Source organism: Chaetomium strumarium (assembly GCF_033439665.1).
Source record: "Chaetomium strumarium strain CBS 333.67 chromosome Unknown B0T15scaffold_2, whole genome shotgun sequence".
Lineage (NCBI taxonomy): Eukaryota > Fungi > Ascomycota > Sordariomycetes > Sordariales > Chaetomiaceae > Chaetomium > Chaetomium strumarium.
This window is the reverse complement of record NW_026944430.1, coordinates 4,429,949-4,447,730: the sequence shown is the minus strand read 5'-3', so window position 1 is coordinate 4,447,730 and position 17,782 is coordinate 4,429,949. Positions and strand designations below refer to the sequence as shown.

At 59.5% G+C, this 17,782-nt stretch overlaps 7 protein-coding genes across 7 annotated transcripts; 4 read left to right on the top strand and 3 right to left on the bottom strand.

Annotated features, from left to right (window-relative positions):
• Positions 1-316: 316 nt before the first annotated feature.
• B0T15DRAFT_392813 (integral peroxisomal membrane peroxin-domain-containing protein) lies at positions 317-1,878 on the top strand (the record flags this gene model as incomplete). The annotated part of the gene is made up of 2 exons (XM_062864662.1): positions 317-492; positions 558-1,878. 2 exons carry the CDS (start codon positions 317-319, stop codon positions 1,876-1,878), a joined length of 1,497 nt encoding a protein of 498 aa, XP_062724908.1.
• A 390-nt stretch (positions 1,879-2,268) lies between these two features.
• On the bottom strand, positions 2,269-3,818 carry B0T15DRAFT_483560 (isoprenoid synthase domain-containing protein; the record flags this gene model as incomplete). Its single annotated transcript, XM_062866169.1, has 2 exons — positions 2,269-3,417; positions 3,753-3,818. The coding sequence occupies 2 exons, from the start codon at positions 3,816-3,818 to the stop codon at positions 2,269-2,271; spliced, it is 1,215 nt and encodes a 404-aa protein (XP_062724907.1).
• A 1,056-nt stretch (positions 3,819-4,874) lies between these two features.
• B0T15DRAFT_500838 (cell division protein Cdc14) lies at positions 4,875-6,445 on the top strand. The gene is made up of 2 exons (XM_062867384.1): positions 4,875-5,767; positions 5,889-6,445. The coding sequence occupies exons 1-2, from the start codon at positions 5,354-5,356 to the stop codon at positions 6,423-6,425; spliced, it is 951 nt and encodes a 316-aa protein (XP_062724906.1). The 5' UTR covers positions 4,875-5,353; the 3' UTR covers positions 6,426-6,445.
• A 648-nt stretch (positions 6,446-7,093) lies between these two features.
• Positions 7,094-9,152, top strand: B0T15DRAFT_500837 (uncharacterized protein). The gene is made up of 3 exons (XM_062867383.1): positions 7,094-7,491; positions 7,558-7,609; positions 7,703-9,152. The coding sequence occupies exons 1-3, from the start codon at positions 7,308-7,310 to the stop codon at positions 8,910-8,912; spliced, it is 1,446 nt and encodes a 481-aa protein (XP_062724905.1). The 5' UTR covers positions 7,094-7,307; the 3' UTR covers positions 8,913-9,152.
• B0T15DRAFT_526240 (major facilitator superfamily domain-containing protein) lies at positions 9,153-11,413 on the bottom strand. Its single transcript, XM_062868894.1, has 2 exons — positions 10,567-11,413; positions 9,153-10,506 (listed from the first exon to the last, which is right to left on the bottom strand). Exons 1-2 carry the CDS (start codon positions 11,018-11,020, stop codon positions 9,176-9,178), a joined length of 1,785 nt encoding a protein of 594 aa, XP_062724904.1. The 5' UTR covers positions 11,021-11,413; the 3' UTR covers positions 9,153-9,175.
• A 357-nt stretch (positions 11,414-11,770) lies between these two features.
• Positions 11,771-13,926, top strand: B0T15DRAFT_130609 (Aldehyde/histidinol dehydrogenase). Its single transcript, XM_062861745.1, has 4 exons — positions 11,771-11,903; positions 12,082-13,743; positions 13,811-13,824; positions 13,904-13,926. Exon 2 carries the CDS (start codon positions 12,140-12,142, stop codon positions 13,484-13,486), a length of 1,347 nt encoding a protein of 448 aa, XP_062724903.1. The 5' UTR covers positions 11,771-11,903; positions 12,082-12,139; the 3' UTR covers positions 13,487-13,743; positions 13,811-13,824; positions 13,904-13,926.
• Positions 13,927-14,224: 298 nt separating this feature from the next.
• Positions 14,225-17,022, bottom strand: B0T15DRAFT_526237 (uncharacterized protein). The gene has a single exon (XM_062868893.1). It carries the CDS (start codon positions 16,859-16,861, stop codon positions 14,489-14,491), a length of 2,373 nt encoding a protein of 790 aa, XP_062724902.1. The 5' UTR covers positions 16,862-17,022; the 3' UTR covers positions 14,225-14,488.
• Positions 17,023-17,782: the final 760 nt, after the last annotated feature.

Genomic DNA, 17,782 nt, shown 5'->3' with positions numbered 1-17,782 from the left:
CCAATTGATCCAGGAACAGCACATGTCCAGGCCATGTGGAAGAGGTTGAGACAATGTCTGCCCTACAATTTGGCATGCGTAGCACATGAGGTGCAACGACGATGCTGAGACAAGGTGTTGATCCCAGCAACCTAAACCTGCGTTGAGCGGCGGCCGAGGTATTGTATGTTCCTCGTGGATTCCTTGGCCCCACTATTTTCCGCGTGGACTGTGTAACACCGTCAAGCCGTTGGCGTCATCAACGACAGGGAGTGGTCATTATCGGCCAACCCGCCTCGTCTCCCTTCCGCACGGCAGTGACACACTGCGCAATGCCATGGAGGACTTCGCATCCAATTTCCTGACCGCCATCAACGAGGCTCCCCTTCCGCAATGCGATGGCGGCGAGGATGACGGACACCAGAAGGCCGAGCCCGACCCGACGAAGAAAGGGAGGGGCTTCCGCGGTGGCATTTTCAGCGCCGCGAACCTCCAGGACAGCCTCCTAGAGAAGTAACTTTGACTTGTGATTATCCCGGATACCGTGAAGACTCATCATTGCTGACACGGCATCGCAGGCTCCTGTCCCAAGTGATACCCGCCGAGGATGGCCAGGGCCAGCACCTCAACGATCTCCGGGGCAGCGACATGCCCGCCTACGCCTCCGAGCGGCCGGGCTTCTCCCTGCCGCTGATGACGGCCAACTTCAGGAGATTCAACGCCCGGATCGGCGTTGTGTTTAGTTTCCAGACCCGTGTCTTCCGCCTGCTGTCGTGGCGCCGGCCCACCCAGACTCTCTCCCTGCTGGCCGTCTACACCTTCGTCTGCCTGGACCCCTACCTCCTCCTCGCGCTGCCCCTCGCCATCGCCCTCTTCGGCATTCTCGTGCCCTCCTTCGTCACCCGCCACCCGGCACCATCCTCCGACCCAGACCGCGTCCGCAACCTGGGCTACTCCCCGCGCGGTCCGCCGCTCGCCCCGGCGCGCACCGTCAAGCCGGCCAAGGAGCTCTCGCGCGACTTCTTCCGCAACATGGGCGATCTCCAGAACGTCATGGAGGACTTCAGCGTTGCCCACGACAAGATCGTCGCCCTCGTGGTGCCCAAGACCAACTTCTCCGACGAGGCCCTCTCCTCCGCCGTCTTCGTCCTCTTGTCCGCCGCCTGCCTCGTCATGCTCATCGCAGGGCACCTCTTACCGCTGCGCTTCCTGGCCCTGGCCGGCGGCTGGGCAGGCATCTGCTCCGGCCACCCGGCCGTGGCACGCTGGATCCAGCAGGCCCAGCGCCAATACACAGAAGAAACCCAAGAACAGCAGCAAGACAATAATACCGAGAAACAACCGAAATGGTACCACCCCTCCTCGCTACTCCAAACCCTCCTCTCAGACATCCACCTGGACCTCTCCCCGGAAACCCGCGAGGTCGAGATCTTCGAACTCCAACGGCTGTCCCATTCCTTGTCGTCGGGGGAGTGGGAGCCCTGGCTGTTCTCCCCTTCGCCCTACGACCCCCTCTCGGCGGCGCGCATCGCGGGCGACCGGCCGCAGGGCACGCGCTTCTTCGAGGACGTGCTGCCGCCCGAGGGGTGGGAGTGGAGCGAGAAGAAGTGGGCGCTGGACCTGTGGAGCCGCGAGTGGGTCGAGGAGCGCATCATCACGGGCGTCGAGGTCGAGACCGAGGGGGAGAGGTGGGTGTACGACATGTGGAGTGGTGGGGAGGCCGGGGTTGAGGAAGGGGAGGAGTCGGGGAGTGCGCAACAGCAGCAGCAGCAGGGGAGGCTTAGGCCGGGTGTGAGTTGGGAGGAAGGGGAGGAGGGGACGGGACGGCGGGGGCAGTGGAGGAGGCGCAGGTGGGTGAGGATGGTGAAGCGGAAGAAGGTCAGCTCCGAGGGTTCGTGAGCTGGTTCGATCGATGCCTTTGTCCTGGCTTGTTGGGTTTTATGCAGTTCGTGAATATCGACGAGCAGGTATCAAGTCTGTTATCTCTACCCCATAGCTCTCTTGATGCGGATGGGTGCTACCGTGTGCAAAAGCTCTGTCCCGACTTCCGTCTGTTCCCAGCAAGGCCGCCACTGTGTTTGAGCATGAGCTTATTTTGGCCCGCAACCTTCGCTGAAGCCGCAGACCAGCAAATACAGAGAATGCCCACACAGAATCATCAATGGAAGCCGTCATGCAATCCAGGATACAGTTAGGATCCATATCTGGATGGTCAGCCGTGGCCGGAACCGAAACAAAGAAAAAACACGGGGTATTTTCATCGAACATAGACTCAAAAAAAGCAAGAGACTAGTCCTCGACAACCATCCGATCTAATATCCCATGCACCCCCTGCGCCCTCCCCCTTCCCTCATCCAGCTCGTCCGCCATCCTCCTCGCCCGCTCGATCAGCACAGCCAACACTTTCTTGGTGTACTCAACGCTCCCGGTACTCTGCATATACGCGACCGCATACCGCTTGACCTCGACATCCTCGGTCTTTTGCCGCAGGATGTTCAGCAGCTGCATGTCGCCCGGATTGGACCGTATGCTGTGGATGACGGGGAAGCTGAACTTGCCCTCGGTCAGGTCCTCGCACATGCCCTTGTTGGCCGTGTACTGCTTGGAGAAGAGGTTGTGGTAGTCGTCGGCGATCTGGAAGATCAGCCCGATGATGTTGACCAGCGGCACGCAGTCCACCAGGCTGCGCGACTCGGCCTGCATCAGCTTGATGCCCAGCCGGAACAGCCCGCCCGTCTTGTTGCCCACCATCTCGAGGTAGTCGTCCTCGGTCGGGCACGTCAGCGTGTCCCGCCAGAAGAGGTCCATGCCCTGCCCGCGGTGGAGGTTGAGCAGCTCCTCGGTGAAGATGGAGATGACTTTGGGATTTTTCAGTTTCTGGAGCTCTTGCAGCGCGCAGAAGTAGACGTAGTTGGACGAGTTGATCGTCTGCGGGATGCCGAAGATGGCGTGGGCGACGGGGAAGCCCCGCCGTAGCTGGCTGTTGTCTTCGACGTCGTCGACCAGGAGGGACGCGGTGTGGAGCATGCTGACGACCTTGGTGATGACTTCGAGCGACTCCGGGGCCACTTCTAGGAAGGCGTCAAAGGCCTTAACCAGCGCGGACCGGAAATCCTTGCCCGGGTGGCCGTTGAGGTAGTCGAAGGGCCCCGTCAGCACCTTGTCCTTCTCCTCTGACCATGGCCGCCGGGCGGTGAGGATGAAGTCTTCGGTCGCGAAGCGATTCGGGTCGGGTGGCGGTTGGGCAGGAGCGGACATGGCCGTCGACATGAAGGGGAAGCTCGTTGCCCCTGCTGATGCTTTGCGGCTGCGTTGGCGCTTGTGGGCTGGGCCGGCAGTCGCAGACCCTGACGGCAAGCTGGCCCCGGGGCCGCTCCAGAGAGCTCCAGCAGCGGTCGATTGCGTTGATGACGTCCGCGGCGGGATGGGCGAGGGTGACTGTAGGAAGGCGTTGTGGTTGAGAATCGGACCTGCCGTGGCAGTGGACGAGGACAGTTGATCGGCCATGACAGGCTGTTCTTTCTGTTCTTTCTGGGATGGCCGCCTGAAATGTAGCATGGGGACCGTCAAGGGAAGCGGCCAGCGAAAGTGGCGCGCGCGTCCTAGGTCTGTCTCGAAGGGGACGCTCGGGTTGGCGGTGGTGCCGCGGTGGGGTCGCGTGTTGAGAGCTGGTGCATGTGACGACATGCGACTCAACGCTTTTCGTCGGAGTCTCCTAGCAATTGCTGCCCTAGGTAGTCGTCACCAACAAATCGTCAGTCCCACCCCGATACGCGTATGGCAGCCCGAGGCTGCCTGCTGTCGTGCAGCAGCCCAGTGCCAGGCCAGACGATGTCCATAATCGACAGATTCGACTGTTGGAACTCCGTGGGAACTTTACCTGCGAGACCAGTACAGAGTCATCCAAGTTATGGCGGGGAAAGAGTGCAGGCACTGCGGGGCACAAAACCAATGCCCATGCTAACACTGATCCATCGATCGCAACGACGGCGGAAAGCCGACGGCACTACGATGATAATCCATTCTTCAGAAACTGTATGTCTTGACTTACTGAACCAAGTACTTGGAACGAAGAATCGACAATAGAGGGGACTGCCTTTTGAGACAGCTGTATTTATTCGAGTGTCAAAGTGTAGGGCGAAAGTGGTCGCCCGTCACCTTAACTCGAGGTTTCGGGGCTTTCAACTCTTGTGTGGAAAAGGACACAGATACCCGCTGCGCCTAAGTTAGGCTCTGCTTGCTTCCTGCAGGACGACCACGGAGCTGTAACCCGAGACGTCGGAGAAGGTCGATGCATCGCCGGTATATACCAGCGCGGTTTGGCAATGCCGTCAGGTACTGCAATATGCATAATCCTACCCTGGGTCTGACCTTGTTGATCTCGGAATGTGTTGACAAGCTCGCACAAGCTTCAGCGGCTTGCTAGTACTGACTCGAGGACTGTACGACAACCCGTGGCTGGCACAAGGGCACAACTCGTCCTAAGAGGAAGCGGTCAGACTCAGGATCGGTAACCCGACACTAGTATTTATTCGTTAAAAGAAAATCACAGGTAATGGAGCCCGCTCCAAAAAGACGGCCCGGGGCATATTTCGCTCGGTTAGTCAAGCAAGTCCTGACCTGAGATTGAGATAGTTATATAGTACCAGTATGTCTTCGAAGTATATTGCCTCTACATCTCCTGCATCTGCCTCAGTTTGTGACATAAGTATCCGGGTATCTGTCAGGACTCAGGAACGTACACAGTACGCCGATGGAGTTCGACCGAGGCCCACAATGCCACTGACCTTGCTCCACTGAGCAAGGAACACCCTTATCTTATCAACCTCTTTTCATGCAGGGTCCTGCCACTCCGTTGCTGTGGCATCGGCACAGCTGCCGAGTCCAAACGCAAACCCGCGAATCCGGGTCAATGGGGCACCGAGCTTGACCGTTGCGTCCGAACATCTCGAGTCGGGTGTGCTTGCTTTCCGGCTCCAACTTATCGGACGCTTCCAGTGATACCCGCTCAATAATTGGTTGTCCTTTTTCAGTATCCATGGCGTTTTCATCGTTTTAGACTCGCCGCCGCAAGATTCGGCGTCCCCTGTTCGGCAGGTCAACAAACCAATCTCGGCTTCGCCGTTTGCGCCGGCGCATTTTCATGATCAAATTTTCCAGCCGTCTTACGAGCAGTTTATCGGCATACTTTCGCCTTGATCGCATATCAGTCATTGAGGCATCACTCGAAGCAATATTCAGCGACCCGAGACAAATCAAACGGGCCTGGCTGGTCTGGGGGTGATCCAGCACGAAAACACGAGCGATCGGCGCCTCATTCGGCCGGTGCAACAAAGCCATATCCCGCTTGGCGACCACGGATCCCGCCCACACAATGGAATCCCTCCTATCACTCGCCTTCGACAATCTCTCGTCATTCGACGGCGGCAAGATCAAGAAGGGGCTGAAGCAAGTGGAAGGGCTCCTCGCGCAGATCTGCCTCTCGGGGCCGAGCAGCCCAAGGAAACAGAGCGCCAGCCCAACAAGAGAAAGAGAGCGAGAACTGCCGTCGCGCAAGGTGTTAGCCGACCTCTCGAGCGACCCTGCGTTCCGCGAGTTCTTCAAACTGCAAGAGGGCTTCGAATGGAACATCGCCCAGCGGCTGCTCACCACCCTCGACTGGCTCGTCGTCCGCGGCGGCGACGGGCAGTATGACCTGCTCATCGTCAATGCGCTGGACCTGATCCAGGGCGTGCTCCTGCTCCATCCACCGAGCAAGATCCTCTTTTCGCGGAGCGTACACATGAACGTATGTTTTTCGACCCCCCCTCCCCCCTCCCTCTTTTTTTCCCTACCCTACCTATCCTACCCTACCCCTTCCCCTTCTTGGTCCCACCAACTAACAGCTCTTATTGCTTTCACCCGACAAGTTACTCCTCGACCTCCTCGAACCAATCAACTGCCCCGCGATCCAGTCGGCGACCATCATCACGCTCGTGGTCGCGCTGCTCGACATGCCGCAGAACATGCGCGTCTTCGAGCAGCTCGACGGCCTGCTAACGGTGACGTCGCTCTTCAAGAGCCGCGAGACGGGGCGCGAGGTCAAGTTCCGCCTGACCGAGTTCCTCTACTTCTACCTCACGCCCGAGAACCCCGGCCCCTCGATCTCGATCCCGCGGGCGGAAGCGAAGATGAGCGCCGCGGCGGGCGGGCCGGGCCTGTTGCTGCAGCGCAGCCCTAGTAAGCTCGCTAAGGTCTTTGGTGGCGCCGGTGGTGGTGGTAGGGAGAAGGAGAGGCCTGCTACGAGTAGTAGTAGCAGCAGCAGCGCTAGTGAGAGTGGTGGCAATGGGATGACGCTGTCGGTGGAGGCCAAGAAGCGGTTCGTGGATCGCTACTTGCCTGGTGTGGTGGACGAGTTGTTGAAGGATTTGAATACGTACAAGCCGTTTGGGGGGGTGCTGAGCTGAGGGGAAGTCACCGCGCCGGGGGGGGGGGGGGTCATGTTTGGTGGGCGTTGTCTTCATCGGTTCCTTTTCTCTTTTCTGGGCTCACATCATGAGGGGTATGGGCCTGTTCTGCATACTGTGCTACCGCCGTCGCATAGGTCGGTGTTTCTCTTTTACTGGCACATTGGGGGAAAGCGGGACAAGATTTAGACGCTGCGTTTCGCTGGGGCCAGACCGGCATTTTGTGTTGCGTTATATATATATGAAGAAGCGCGGCGTTGCTTTGGGGTTGCTTTCTAGATCTTATACCATCATTGCCAGGCAGGCATGGGTCAATAATAATGGATGTAGCACTCCCGTGTCGCTTCATGGCCAGCATCTTGTTCCTTCTCTATCTGATTCTGTGGTCTCTGTCTTTCTCTCTAACCGGCCGACGAGATCCGAATCTGCAAGGCTGCGACTGCGATCCGTTCTTTGTCCACTCACCTGGAGGCATTAGCCCCAAGCCATGGCCTCGCCATTGGGCCTGGCCTATTGGCATGGTGGCGGGCAACAAACACATGCCATGGCCCATGATTGCCATCCCGCTCTGGGTTGCGACGTTGGGGTGGGGCAATCGTCAATGGCCGAATGAGACGCTTGCTCGGGCGGGAGACTCTGCAGGACGCACAAGACTAATAAGAGCGGGAGACGAGGCGAGCGCTGCTGACAGCTCAAAATGTCGCCGGTTGCCTTATTTTCTCGGGACGAAGATGTTCTCCGTCCGGCAAGCAAGTCCTTGGCCGGCGCATCTCTCTCGGGCTTCCTCGGGCGGAGAATCTGCTCCGTCTGTGTTGTCTTTGTCGGCGCCCACTCCTCGATTAACACCTAGTACAGTGACCTACCTAACACGGGCGCGCAACAATGGTTGCCTTCACCCACGCTCTGCTCGCCGTCGGCTGGCTGCTTACCGGCGCGGCCACCGTTGCTCATGAGCGCTTCGCGGCGGTAGCGACGGGCGTCATCTTGTTGCCCCGAGAGTATCATGACCACCCGCCGGAACTGCTCGACAAGCGCCAGGGGGGTTGCAGCCCAACCAGTCATCCATGTTGGTAGTTCCCAGTCGCACTCAGAAGCCATTGTCTATACGCCGCATGCTAATATAAAACACAAGGCAACGACATCGGACCACTCGGGGTCGGGCATTGCTGCCCCAATAGTCACTAGTACGTGTTGCCCTCTACCTACTTCTTGGCTCCGTCAGTTTTACCGCATGCTTTCCACCCCCCTCTCTAACCACTCCCCTTCCCCCGATCCAGCTGCATCATCGACGACACAGGCCAGCCAGGGTGCTGCTTCATCGGCAACACGGTCTGCCAATCCCCCTGCAACGCAAGCCAATATCGCTGCAACAGCACCGCTACCCTCACAACAACGACCACTACTACCACCACTACCACCAGCGCTGGGACTATTACCAACACCAACACCGCCACCCTCACCATCACCACCACCTCCCTAGTCCCAGCCTGCTGCGGCCGCGTCTGCACCGAACCCTCCCACTACCTCTGCCCGACGGGGCTCGGAACGGGATGCTGTCCCTACGGCGCGGCATGCGGCTCCGCGAACCAGTGCTTCATCACCCCTTCTTCTTCTTCTTCCCCTCCCGGCTCGGTGATGACCATCCCGCCCGAGGGGTGCACGACGGGCCAGATCTCGTGCGCGGCCTCGCTGGGCGGCGGGTGCTGCGGCGCCAGCCAGAGCTGCACGCTCGTCGCGGGCGCGGCGCACTGTGCGGCCCTGCCGGCGACGCCGCCCGCGGGGAGCGATTTTCGTGTGGAGGATGATCCCGGGTTGAGTGCCGGTGCGAAGGCCGGGATTGCGGTCGGCGTCGTGGTCGGGTTTGGTTTGCTTGTTGGCGCGGCCACCTGGGTCTGTCTTGTTCGGAGACGGAGGGAGAGGAGTGAAGAAGGGGTGGGCCACGGTGATGGGGTTGGGGAGGAAAGTTCACGGGCTACGAGACCCCGCGGTGTGGTGGGGCGTGTGCTGGGTGGCAGTACAAGTGCAAGTGGTATCGGCGCAAGAGGAGGAGGAGGCAGGGAGATGTCGGAGGCGAATTCGGATGTGCTCTCGAGCAGCCCGAGTGCTGCTGGCGGTGGGGGAAGGAGGCTGGACGGGCTGGCGCAGGACTATTTCGGCCCTGCGCCCGCCGTGGGGCCGTACTCGGAGACCCACAGCACTTCGGGGCTGACGACGCCCGGTGTCGACCGAGGTGGAGTGCCGGTGCAGCCGCATGAGCCGGGCGACATCGCCGTGCCGGTCGAGATCGACTCGCGGCTGAGAGAGGCGAGGAGGGCGCCCGCCGGCTTGACCACCGCGTCGCCGGTCAGCAGGTCGCATGAGGAGAACGATGCCGAGATCGAACGGTATGAGTTGTACGGGTCGGACATCGGCCAGATATCGCCCTCGTTGCCGTCGCCATATAACGGGGGGTTACCAAGTCCACCGATCGATGACCGGTACAGGTGAAGAGGGAGGAGAGGGCGATTTGATATGTATATATTCATTTTTTGGATGATCTTTCATGAAGATGAGGATGATGCGTGTTGGCTCAGCCACTTACCGGCATGTTGAGCGCTCAGGTGGCTTCTCTGGAGAAATTGGATGTAGATAGTGTTGCGGAAGCTGTACATAGAACACTCTCACCGTCGCTGGGATGGAAGTCGGCTATACATATATAATCATATATATAACGTTATATATATATATATATATTCTAAAGCTCACCTCTCCTAGCTCCCCTGGTTCAACTTCCGATCCATCTCCTCCCTCCACCGCGCCCCATACCTACTCAGCGCCCAGATGGCCGCATTGCCCGTCACCCACGCAAACAAGCCGACCATCGTACACAGCCAGCCATTGCCCATGGCCTCGATCAGCGGCTGCGCAACCACACTGCCGACGCACGAGAAGATGTTCCGCACAAAGTTGTTCACCGCCACGCCGCTACTGCTCCGCCTCGGCATGAACTCGGTCAACATGGTGGTGGTGACGCCAAACACGAGCATGCTGCCCAGCCCGAAAAAGAAATTCGCCACCTCGGGCACCATGAAATGCACCCCCCTCTGCGCCGTCCACCCGTACCACACCATCGCGCCCGGGTACAGCGTGGCCGCCAGCCACATGTTCTCGCGCATGCGGTCCTCCGGCCGGTACACCAGCCCGCCGGTCTGGGGATCGTAGCGCTCGGCGCGCCGGGCCTCGCGCGCCATGATGTAGTCGATCCAGCGGCCGCCGAAGGAGGACGCGAAGATGTACCCCAGCGATGGGGCCAGGTAGCACAGGCCCAGCGGGATGGGCGCAAAGGAGTAAGGCGGCCGCGAGAAGGTCGATTGGATCGAGATGTTGAGCACGAAGAGGGAGAAGAAGGCGATGGAGGCGCAGTAGACGGTGATGAAGACCGGCGGCTGGCGGAGGTGCAGGATGACCAAGAGCGGGTCGAGCAGCAGCCGCTTGAGTAGGGCGGCCGTGCGTTTGATGGATTGGGTTGTTGTGACGCGCTGGAGGGGCGTACCTGTAGTAGTAGTGATGGTGGTCGTGGTTACGGCGGCAGAGGCAGCGGGCGGTGGCGGATTATTCCTTTTGGCCAGGGTCTCCGGGAGACAGAAGAGCAGCATCAGCAGCATCACGGCGCCGTAGATGGCCAGGAACCACATGGTGGCGCGCCAGCCGAAGCCTTGGGCCAGGGCGCCGCCGATGATGGGTGCACAGAGGGGGCCCACCAGCGGCCCGAGGTAGAAGATGCCCATAGCACGGCCGCGTTCGTGCGTCTCCCAGATGTCGGCGATGGTGCCGGCGCCGACGGCCTGGACGGATGCCGATGCGCCACCGCCAAGGATGCGCATGATGATCAGCATGCCGATGTTGACGCTCACCGCGCTGAGGACCGAGAAGACGAGAAAGAGCGAGAAGGAGACCATGTAGATGGTCCGGCGCCCGAGCGTCTCGGAAAAGGAAGACCACCACAGCGGGAAGATGGACATGGCCAGCATGTAGAAGGATATTGTGAGGTTGGTAACCGTCTCCGATACCCCCAGATCCACCGACATGGCGTGAAGCGCAGCTAAGCTCTACTGTCAGCAACGAAGAGCTTGGCTCACCGGGGCAGATGGCGGCCACTCACGAAGAAAGATAGCAGAACCCATCGGAGCGGCTGCGGCCGCCAGGGCTACGACGGCAGTAATCATCCACTTCGTAGTGTTCTTGTACTCATATGGCTTCTCGACTTCCGGTATGAGGGTGAAGCGGCCAAGCAGGCCTCTGCGTTGGCCGCGTGGGACGGCTTTCGTATTAGTATTAGCAAACGAAGAAGCACGCTGACTCGGTGCACGGTTGTCAGTGGTGGTCCTCGCTTCTTCCCCGTTCGACTGCTCTCGCCCCTGGCCGACCTCAACCTCGGCCTCGACACTGGCGTCGTGCTCATCCTCGCTGGTGTCTACCACAGGCTTCTCCTTCTCTCCGCCGCGGACCCGGTCTGGTGCTGCGCCGCCGGAGTCCTCTCCGTCCAAGCGGGGAGGGTCCGGGTCTGGGCCGGCAACATCCCCGGCCGGCACCGGGTTGGCTTCTCCGACTGCCATAGCCCTAGAAAGATGGAAGCCGGAGTGGTTAAAAGGAACACAAGATGGATGCAGCAATGAGTCGATTTACACGCTAATTGATGCTAGCAAAACACCGCGACTTTTTCCCATTGGAACATAGAAACAGTAAGTTGGTATTCGTAAGGAAACAAAAAAAAAAGATTGCAGAACCAAGCAGAAACCTCGTCGAGTCACCGCCTAGTGACTCCCTCGCGGCTTCATGTTAAGAGCGAGGTGACAGTCATGTCGGGAATAAGCCAGTCGGACCTTCGCTCCCGACTCCCGAGGGCCCCTTCGGCTGGAACGGGCCCGCTCGAAAACCTGGGTGGGAAAGATGGCAGGCCCGTCCGGGCTCGATCCTCGCGTCGGAAGCGGCCGACAATTAACAGTCAACATCGGGGATAGAATGAAACAATGCTTCCCGAGGAAATGGAAAACACCCCTCCGAGACCAATTGCACCGATGGAATGCGGAAAAAAAAGGAGTTCGGTGACCGTAACGGAGCACTGACCTATGCTCTATCAACTGCTCCACGCCCATCGACACTTCAAAGCGGCAGGAGGGAGCTCAGAGTTTTGTGTCCTACATAGCAAGCGTAATTCTCCACATTCGGATGCAGCCCGGATGGAGTTGCCGGATAATGAACCACAGGCCCAACATTACACTAGTAGTGTACATACCGCCATCTCACGGATTAGCCATCGCGGGTGCTCAATCGAATCGGGACCGCACCAGAGAGTCGGCTTGAAACAGCCTTAAGCTTGGCGAGAACCGGAATGCCGAGATACTGTTCAGGCGATCGAAAGAGGGGGTCATTATCGTCGACTGGCGTCAGAACACCGGGCAGTCGAGTCACACAGGTCGCGAAAGGGTACGGATAGTGGTGAGTGACGCGGAAGGAAGCTTGAACCAATTGGTGCCCACTACTCAGATGTCGGGAGCATGGAGCCCACCCCCGCAGCTCCACTTTATTTTCGATGCGGGACGGGAGCTCCAAGCCAGCTCCGGCGCCGGACCCCGCTGAGCTTCACAAAGTGACGGTGACTAACAACGCCAATCAGAGAGGAGCAAGGAAAGCAGCGGCAGGGCAGCAACAATCGAGAACATTGAGCTCCAGACATGTCGCTGACCAACGCCTCACCGGTCGACGCCGCGCGGGCGGCCAAATCGGCCTCCCACGTGCTCGCGACGCTTTCCACCGACGCTCGCAACGAAGCGCTCACGGCCATCCACGCGGGGCTCGCAGCAGCCCGTGACGACATCCTCGCCGCCAATGCCCGGGACCTCGAACTGGCACAACAGGCTGCCGCCGACGGGAAGCTGAGCTCGAGCCTCGTCGCACGACTCGACCTGGGCAAGAAGGGCAAGTGGGACGACATGCTCAAGGGCATCCTCGACGTGCGCGACCTCGAAGACCCCGTCGGCCGCGTCACCCTCCGCACCCGCCTCGACGACGGCCTCGAGCTCGAGAGGGTGACCTGCCCCATCGGCGTGCTGCTCATCATCTTCGAAGCCCGCCCCGAGGTCATCGCCAACATCGCCGCCCTCGCCATCAAGTCCGGCAACGCCGCCATCCTCAAAGGCGGCAAGGAGTCGACCGAGTCCTTCGTCGCCATCTCCCGCGTCATCTCGGCCGCCCTCGAGCAGACCCAGGTTCCCAACGGCGCCATCCAGCTCGTCACCACCCGCGACGTCATCCCGGAGCTGCTCGCCCTCGACGAGCACATCGACCTGGTCATCCCGCGCGGGTCCAACGACCTGGTGCGGTACATCAAGAACAACACGCGCATCCCCGTGCTCGGCCACGCCGACGGCCTCTGCGCCATCTATCTCGAGCAGACGGCCGACCCGACCATGGCCGCCGAGGTCATTGTCGACGCCAAGACCAGCTACCCGGCCGCCTGCAACGCGCTCGAGACGCTGCTCGTCCAAGACTCGGCCCTCATGACCGTGCTCCCGACCGTCGCCGAGGCGCTCGCGGCCAAGGGCGTCGAACTGCGCTGCGACGCCGCCAGCAGGGACGCTCTTCAGGACACCATCATCCCCAAACTCACCATCGCCGACGCGACCGACGCCGACTACCGCACCGAGTTCCTCTCCCTCACGCTGGCCGTCAAGACGGTCTCGTCGCTCGCCGAGGCGGTCGAGCACATCAACACGCACGGCTCGCACCACACCGACTGCATCCTGACGTCGTCGCCCGAGCAGGCCGAGCAGTTCATGGCCGCCGTCGACTCGGCCGGCGTCTACTGGAACGCGTCGACGCGGTTTGCCGACGGCATGCGCTACGGCTTCGGCACCGAGGTGGGCATCAGCACCAACAAGATCCACTCGCGCGGGCCTGTAGGGTTGGACGGGTTGATGATATACAAGTACAAGCTTAGGGGTAAGGGACAAGTGACGGCTGCGTATGGTGCCGGGGAGGGGAAGAGGAAATTTCTGCATCAGAGGTTGCCTTTGGAGTAGTAAGTGGGTAGGTAGGTTGGTATCGGCTGGGAAGGGGAAAGGGGAAAAGGGCGGGGAAATGGGCGATAAAAGCGAGTTTGCCATTTTTATCAGGCTGTGTGCTATTAGTTTATACCAATAATGAATTCCTAGTGCGAAATGGTGTTGTCTACCACCCCCCTACCACTGTCCTCTGTGGCTGCTCGCTGCAGTGCGGCCTTCGACATACCACGATGCCATCGGGGACAAGTTTGTGTTATCGTTGCTGCCCAAGTTCAGTAGGTACTTATATTAAGTGATGGCGCTTTTTCCATGACTGCGCCCATTGTTAACAACTTCACACAGTCAACCAACTGGAAGTGAGAGACCCTTCTTAGGCAACCTAGCAACCTCCAGACTGACCAAACCGACCGAACAAACACACCCACGCCCACACAGACACACACACAGTTTTCACAAGACTCTGCAAGATAGACACGGACAGACAAGACAAGCATTTACTATGCTAGTACTCCAACAAACGCATACTCCATCTAGCATGGTATTGCCAACATGAGGAAAGAGAGTAAGCTCAAAGTGCCATAGTAGTAGTGACATCACCCAATTCGGCCGACAAAAACAGACGGGAGAGGTATAAACATAGCATAGTAGTACCTGGTACCTAGCATGCATGCATGCAATGAAGCCGCACCATAAAACAAAAAAAAAGCGCCTTGCCTGCCTGCCTGCCTGCCTGCCTGCCTGCCTGCCTGCCTGCCTGCCTGCCTGCCTGCCTGCCTGCCTCTCTAACAAGAAGGCGAAAAAGGAGGAAAAAAGAACAAAAAGATCAAATGTGTGAAGAAACCCCAACAAACCAAAACCATGGTCATTCATTCCTTCGTCGACTCATGCGATGAACCACGTAATCATTTCCCATGCTAAACCTGCCCCCCCATCCCTTCTTCAACTTGCTTCTCCAATCGGCCAGCAGTTAAACACAGCATCGCTCCGTAGCAAAGCTGCAACGTGGGCTAGCTAATCGACTTAATGTCGCTGGCCATACCCACTGGAATAACTGCCCATCTTCTCGATCGAGCTCATGATACCGCTCCGCGCAGCAAAGCCCTGCCCGGATTGCGGCCGTGGCATCCCGCTGCTGGCGCCACCGTGCCCGCCACCGTTGCCCGTGACGGCCGCGCTCTTGGTGCGCTCGTGCGATACCCGCCCGATGCCCGAGGGCGCCTTGATTCCCGTCACGCCCGGCGCCCGCAGGCCCGAGGCCCGGAAGCTGCTGGGCGGTCCTCCGTTGACGGACATGCGGAAGTTGTTGTTGTTGCCGGCGGCGTGTCCATTCGTGGTGCCTGGAGTCCGCGCGGTGGCTAGAGCGTGGGAATTCGACTGTCGCCTAGACGGCGTCTTCGCCGCACTCTGTGCTGGCTGCGGTGCCGGTGCTGGGGCTGGGGCTGGGGCCGCTGTTGGTGCGGGTGCGGGTGCCGGCTCGCGCTCCTCCGGCGCCGAGGCAACGAAACTCTGCATGTTCATCATCTCTTCGGCCAGCATCACCAGCTCGCCCTTCTCGACCCGCTCCCGTTCCAGCAGCACCCGCAGCTCGGCATTGTCCGCCTGCACCGTCTTGAGCACGGCCTCGACCTTCTCGACGGTAGCCTCGAGTTCCCTGATCTGCGACGCGTCGCGCGCCTTTTCCGCCCGCCGCTCTTCCTCGATCTCGGCCAGCCTGGCCGGGTCGATGCCGGTGTTGAGGGTGCTGTTGTCGAGGCTGTGGCGGAGCTGCTCGTTCTCGCGGCGGAGGTCCTCGACCTGCGTCTGCAGCTGGCGCACCCTCTTCGCCCAGCGCTGCTCGTAGCTCTTTTTGAGGGCAGCCACCTTGTTCTCGTGCTTATCCTTGTACATGGCATGCAGATCGCGCGCCACACGCTCGACGGCCATCTCCACCTCCTTGTGGGACGAAACGGGTGCTTTCGCCCCGCCGGCAGCGGCGGCAGCGGCGGCCTCGGCGCTGGCCTTACCAGCGCGCATGCCTGCCATCTTGCTCTCCGCCTCCTGCGCCATCATCTCGGCCGCCTCGCGGCGCTTCTCCGATTCGTCAAGCTTGAACTCGAGTTCTTCCCGCTCGCGGTGGCTGGTGACGATCTCCTCTTTGACCTTCCGCAGCACCGCCTCCATCTCGCGCCCGCGCCGCTCCCAGCTGTCCTTCTCCGCCTGCAGGGCTTCCTGCACCCCTTGGACCTCGCGCAGCTGCTCCATGCACTCGCCCACCCGCTTCTCGGCGTCACCTACCGCCGTCTTCAGCGAGAGGACCTCGGCTTCCTTGCCGCTGAGCGACGCCTTCAGGCTGCTGATTTCCGAGAGGAATCCCGACTTCAGCGACTCGAGCTCGCGCGGCGTGATCGAAGGGACGCTGCGCGGAGTTGGCGCGGGCGGGACATCAAGATCGAGGAGGCTGAATAGGTTGCCGTTTGGCCGCTGGGGAGTAGCGGCAACATTGGCGCCCCCGTGCAGGGCCGGAGTTGCTTGGAACCCGTAGGCACCGTAGCGTACTTGTGGGGTGAAGTCCATCAGATTCGCGGTACTGCCGCCGTCGTATGAGCCGTTGACCCTAGGAGCCCGGGGAGTAGTCGACCCGCCCAAGGCCGAGAACTTGGACGGGCTGTCGCTGCGCATCTGCCCCAGCGTTGTGAGGTTGAACGCGCTGAAGGTGCTCATCATGGAGTCGTCGACGCCGGATGGCTCCTCCTCAGCGATCGGATTCTGCCCGCCGGTCGCGTCATGGGCTGGTGGCAGTGTGGGGTCGCCGTCGATATCGCCGTCGTCAGCACCGTCGTGCATCGCATTAACCTCGTCCTCAAAGATCTCGATCGCGTGTTTCAATCCCTCGTTCTCCCGTACAACTTCCAGACTACTCTTCCTCTCGGAAGACGATCGACGCTCCTCAAGCGACCGGCGTTGCGAATCGCTGGCGGGAGTACCAGGCTGGCTGACCTTCACAGGAAATCGCTTGATTGGGACCGACTTGCGGGGGCTTTGCAGTAATGGCGGCGGCGGCATGCTCTTGGCAGGCGACGACGACACCTCTTCGCTGGCGGGTGGCGACTGCTGCTGGGGCTTGTTTTGTTGTGTTTGAGCCTGGATCAGGCTCTGTTGCTGCTGTTGGAGAATCTTGAGCGGTGAGAGCTCGCTGCTCGAAAATATTCGCGACCCGGGGCGGGCTTTTGGCGGTGACGGGCCCCGAGCGGTCGGAGAGGTCACATCGTCCTTAACGTGCGAAAGAAACGGCGAGCTGTCGCCATCGACATCGTCAGTGGGGTTCTCGGTGTATGTTTCGTGGCGCAGGTCGGCCGTTGGGGTCGAGAAATTGAGCGCCGCGCTCGGGCTCGGCGACAATGGCTGCGCGGCCATGATTGTTAAATCGTTAAATAAATGAACAACACCAATTACAATTTGTCTTGATAAGCAAATTTCAGGTCGATCGTGGCAACACAGGTCGGTTGTCTGTTTAGCTTAGAGGCTAGCGATTCGGTGGTGTGAGCAACAAGCCAAAGTGGATGTGTGTTTCTCCCTTTCTGGGGAGTTGATTCGGAATTACAATCGCGCAAGACCCTGCCGAGCCTGCCCAATGAACGGCCCAGCGCCACCCCCTTGTTTACGTCCGTGGCCGAGCAACCACAAAATCACGTGACTCTACTACCCCTTTTCCAGTCCCCACAGCTACGGGTGAACAGCCAGTCACATTCACTCAGAAGAGCCCAGAGGAAACAAGTACAAAAACGCTCCTTAGTTTTTCATGACAGTGTTGTTTTATGATATGCAAATGTAGCTAAGCGGGCTTTGCATTGTGATTTGGTTCTGATCATGATGAATCCCAGCGTGGACCATAGAAGGAAAGATATACACAGCTGAAATGAAAACACAAATTCAGAGGGGAGCCAGGAGAAAGCACGCCACCGGAGTGATCAGAGAACAATTGGAAACACTACACTATGAATACTTCCTGTCTCTCTCTTTCATGCCAACTGGAATCAGAGAGCCCAAAGTTCCAAAGTCTACGAACAGCCTCCTGTTGTATCTGAGCTGTGAAGGCCCTTTTTATCAAGTTGCCTCATCAAGTCGTTACCCGAAACGCTCCTCGCACCTGGACCGCCCAACTACCTACACACCGCACATCACCTCTGATCTCGTCTTTCAGGCCCCCCACAACTTTTGTCCAAATCAAGTGAGAAAGCGTCGTTGGTCATAAGTCGTCATCAGCAAGGAAAAAAAAGTACGGTAACCAAGAGAAGAAAAGGCGTATCGATACATCCGAAAGGATGATTCTGCCCA

What these genes read in the sequence shown, in the direction of transcription:
- B0T15DRAFT_130609 (XM_062861745.1), top strand. Translation starts at nt 12,140, where the DNA reads ATGTCGCTGACCAACGCCTCACCGGTCGACGCCGCGCGGGCGGCCAAA.
- B0T15DRAFT_526240 (XM_062868894.1), bottom strand. Translation starts at nt 11,020, where the DNA reads ATGGCAGTCGGAGAAGCCAACCCGGTGCCGGCCGGGGATGTTGCCGGC. An exon ending in GGGTTCTGCTATCTTTCTTC is followed by an intron (nt 10,507 to 10,566) that starts GTGAGTGGCCGC and finishes AGTAGAGCTTAG; the next exon opens with CTGCGCTTCACGCCATGTCG.
- B0T15DRAFT_500838 (XM_062867384.1), top strand. Translation starts at nt 5,354, where the DNA reads ATGGAATCCCTCCTATCACTCGCCTTCGACAATCTCTCGTCATTCGAC. An exon ending in CGCGGAGCGTACACATGAAC is followed by an intron (nt 5,768 to 5,888) that starts GTATGTTTTTCG and finishes TCACCCGACAAG; the next exon opens with TTACTCCTCGACCTCCTCGA.
- B0T15DRAFT_500837 (XM_062867383.1), top strand. Translation starts at nt 7,308, where the DNA reads ATGGTTGCCTTCACCCACGCTCTGCTCGCCGTCGGCTGGCTGCTTACC. An exon ending in CAGCCCAACCAGTCATCCAT is followed by an intron (nt 7,492 to 7,557) that starts GTTGGTAGTTCC and finishes ATAAAACACAAG; the next exon opens with GCAACGACATCGGACCACTC. An exon ending in TGCTGCCCCAATAGTCACTA is followed by an intron (nt 7,610 to 7,702) that starts GTACGTGTTGCC and finishes CCCCCGATCCAG; the next exon opens with CTGCATCATCGACGACACAG.
- B0T15DRAFT_526237 (XM_062868893.1), bottom strand. Translation starts at nt 16,861, where the DNA reads ATGGCCGCGCAGCCATTGTCGCCGAGCCCGAGCGCGGCGCTCAATTTC.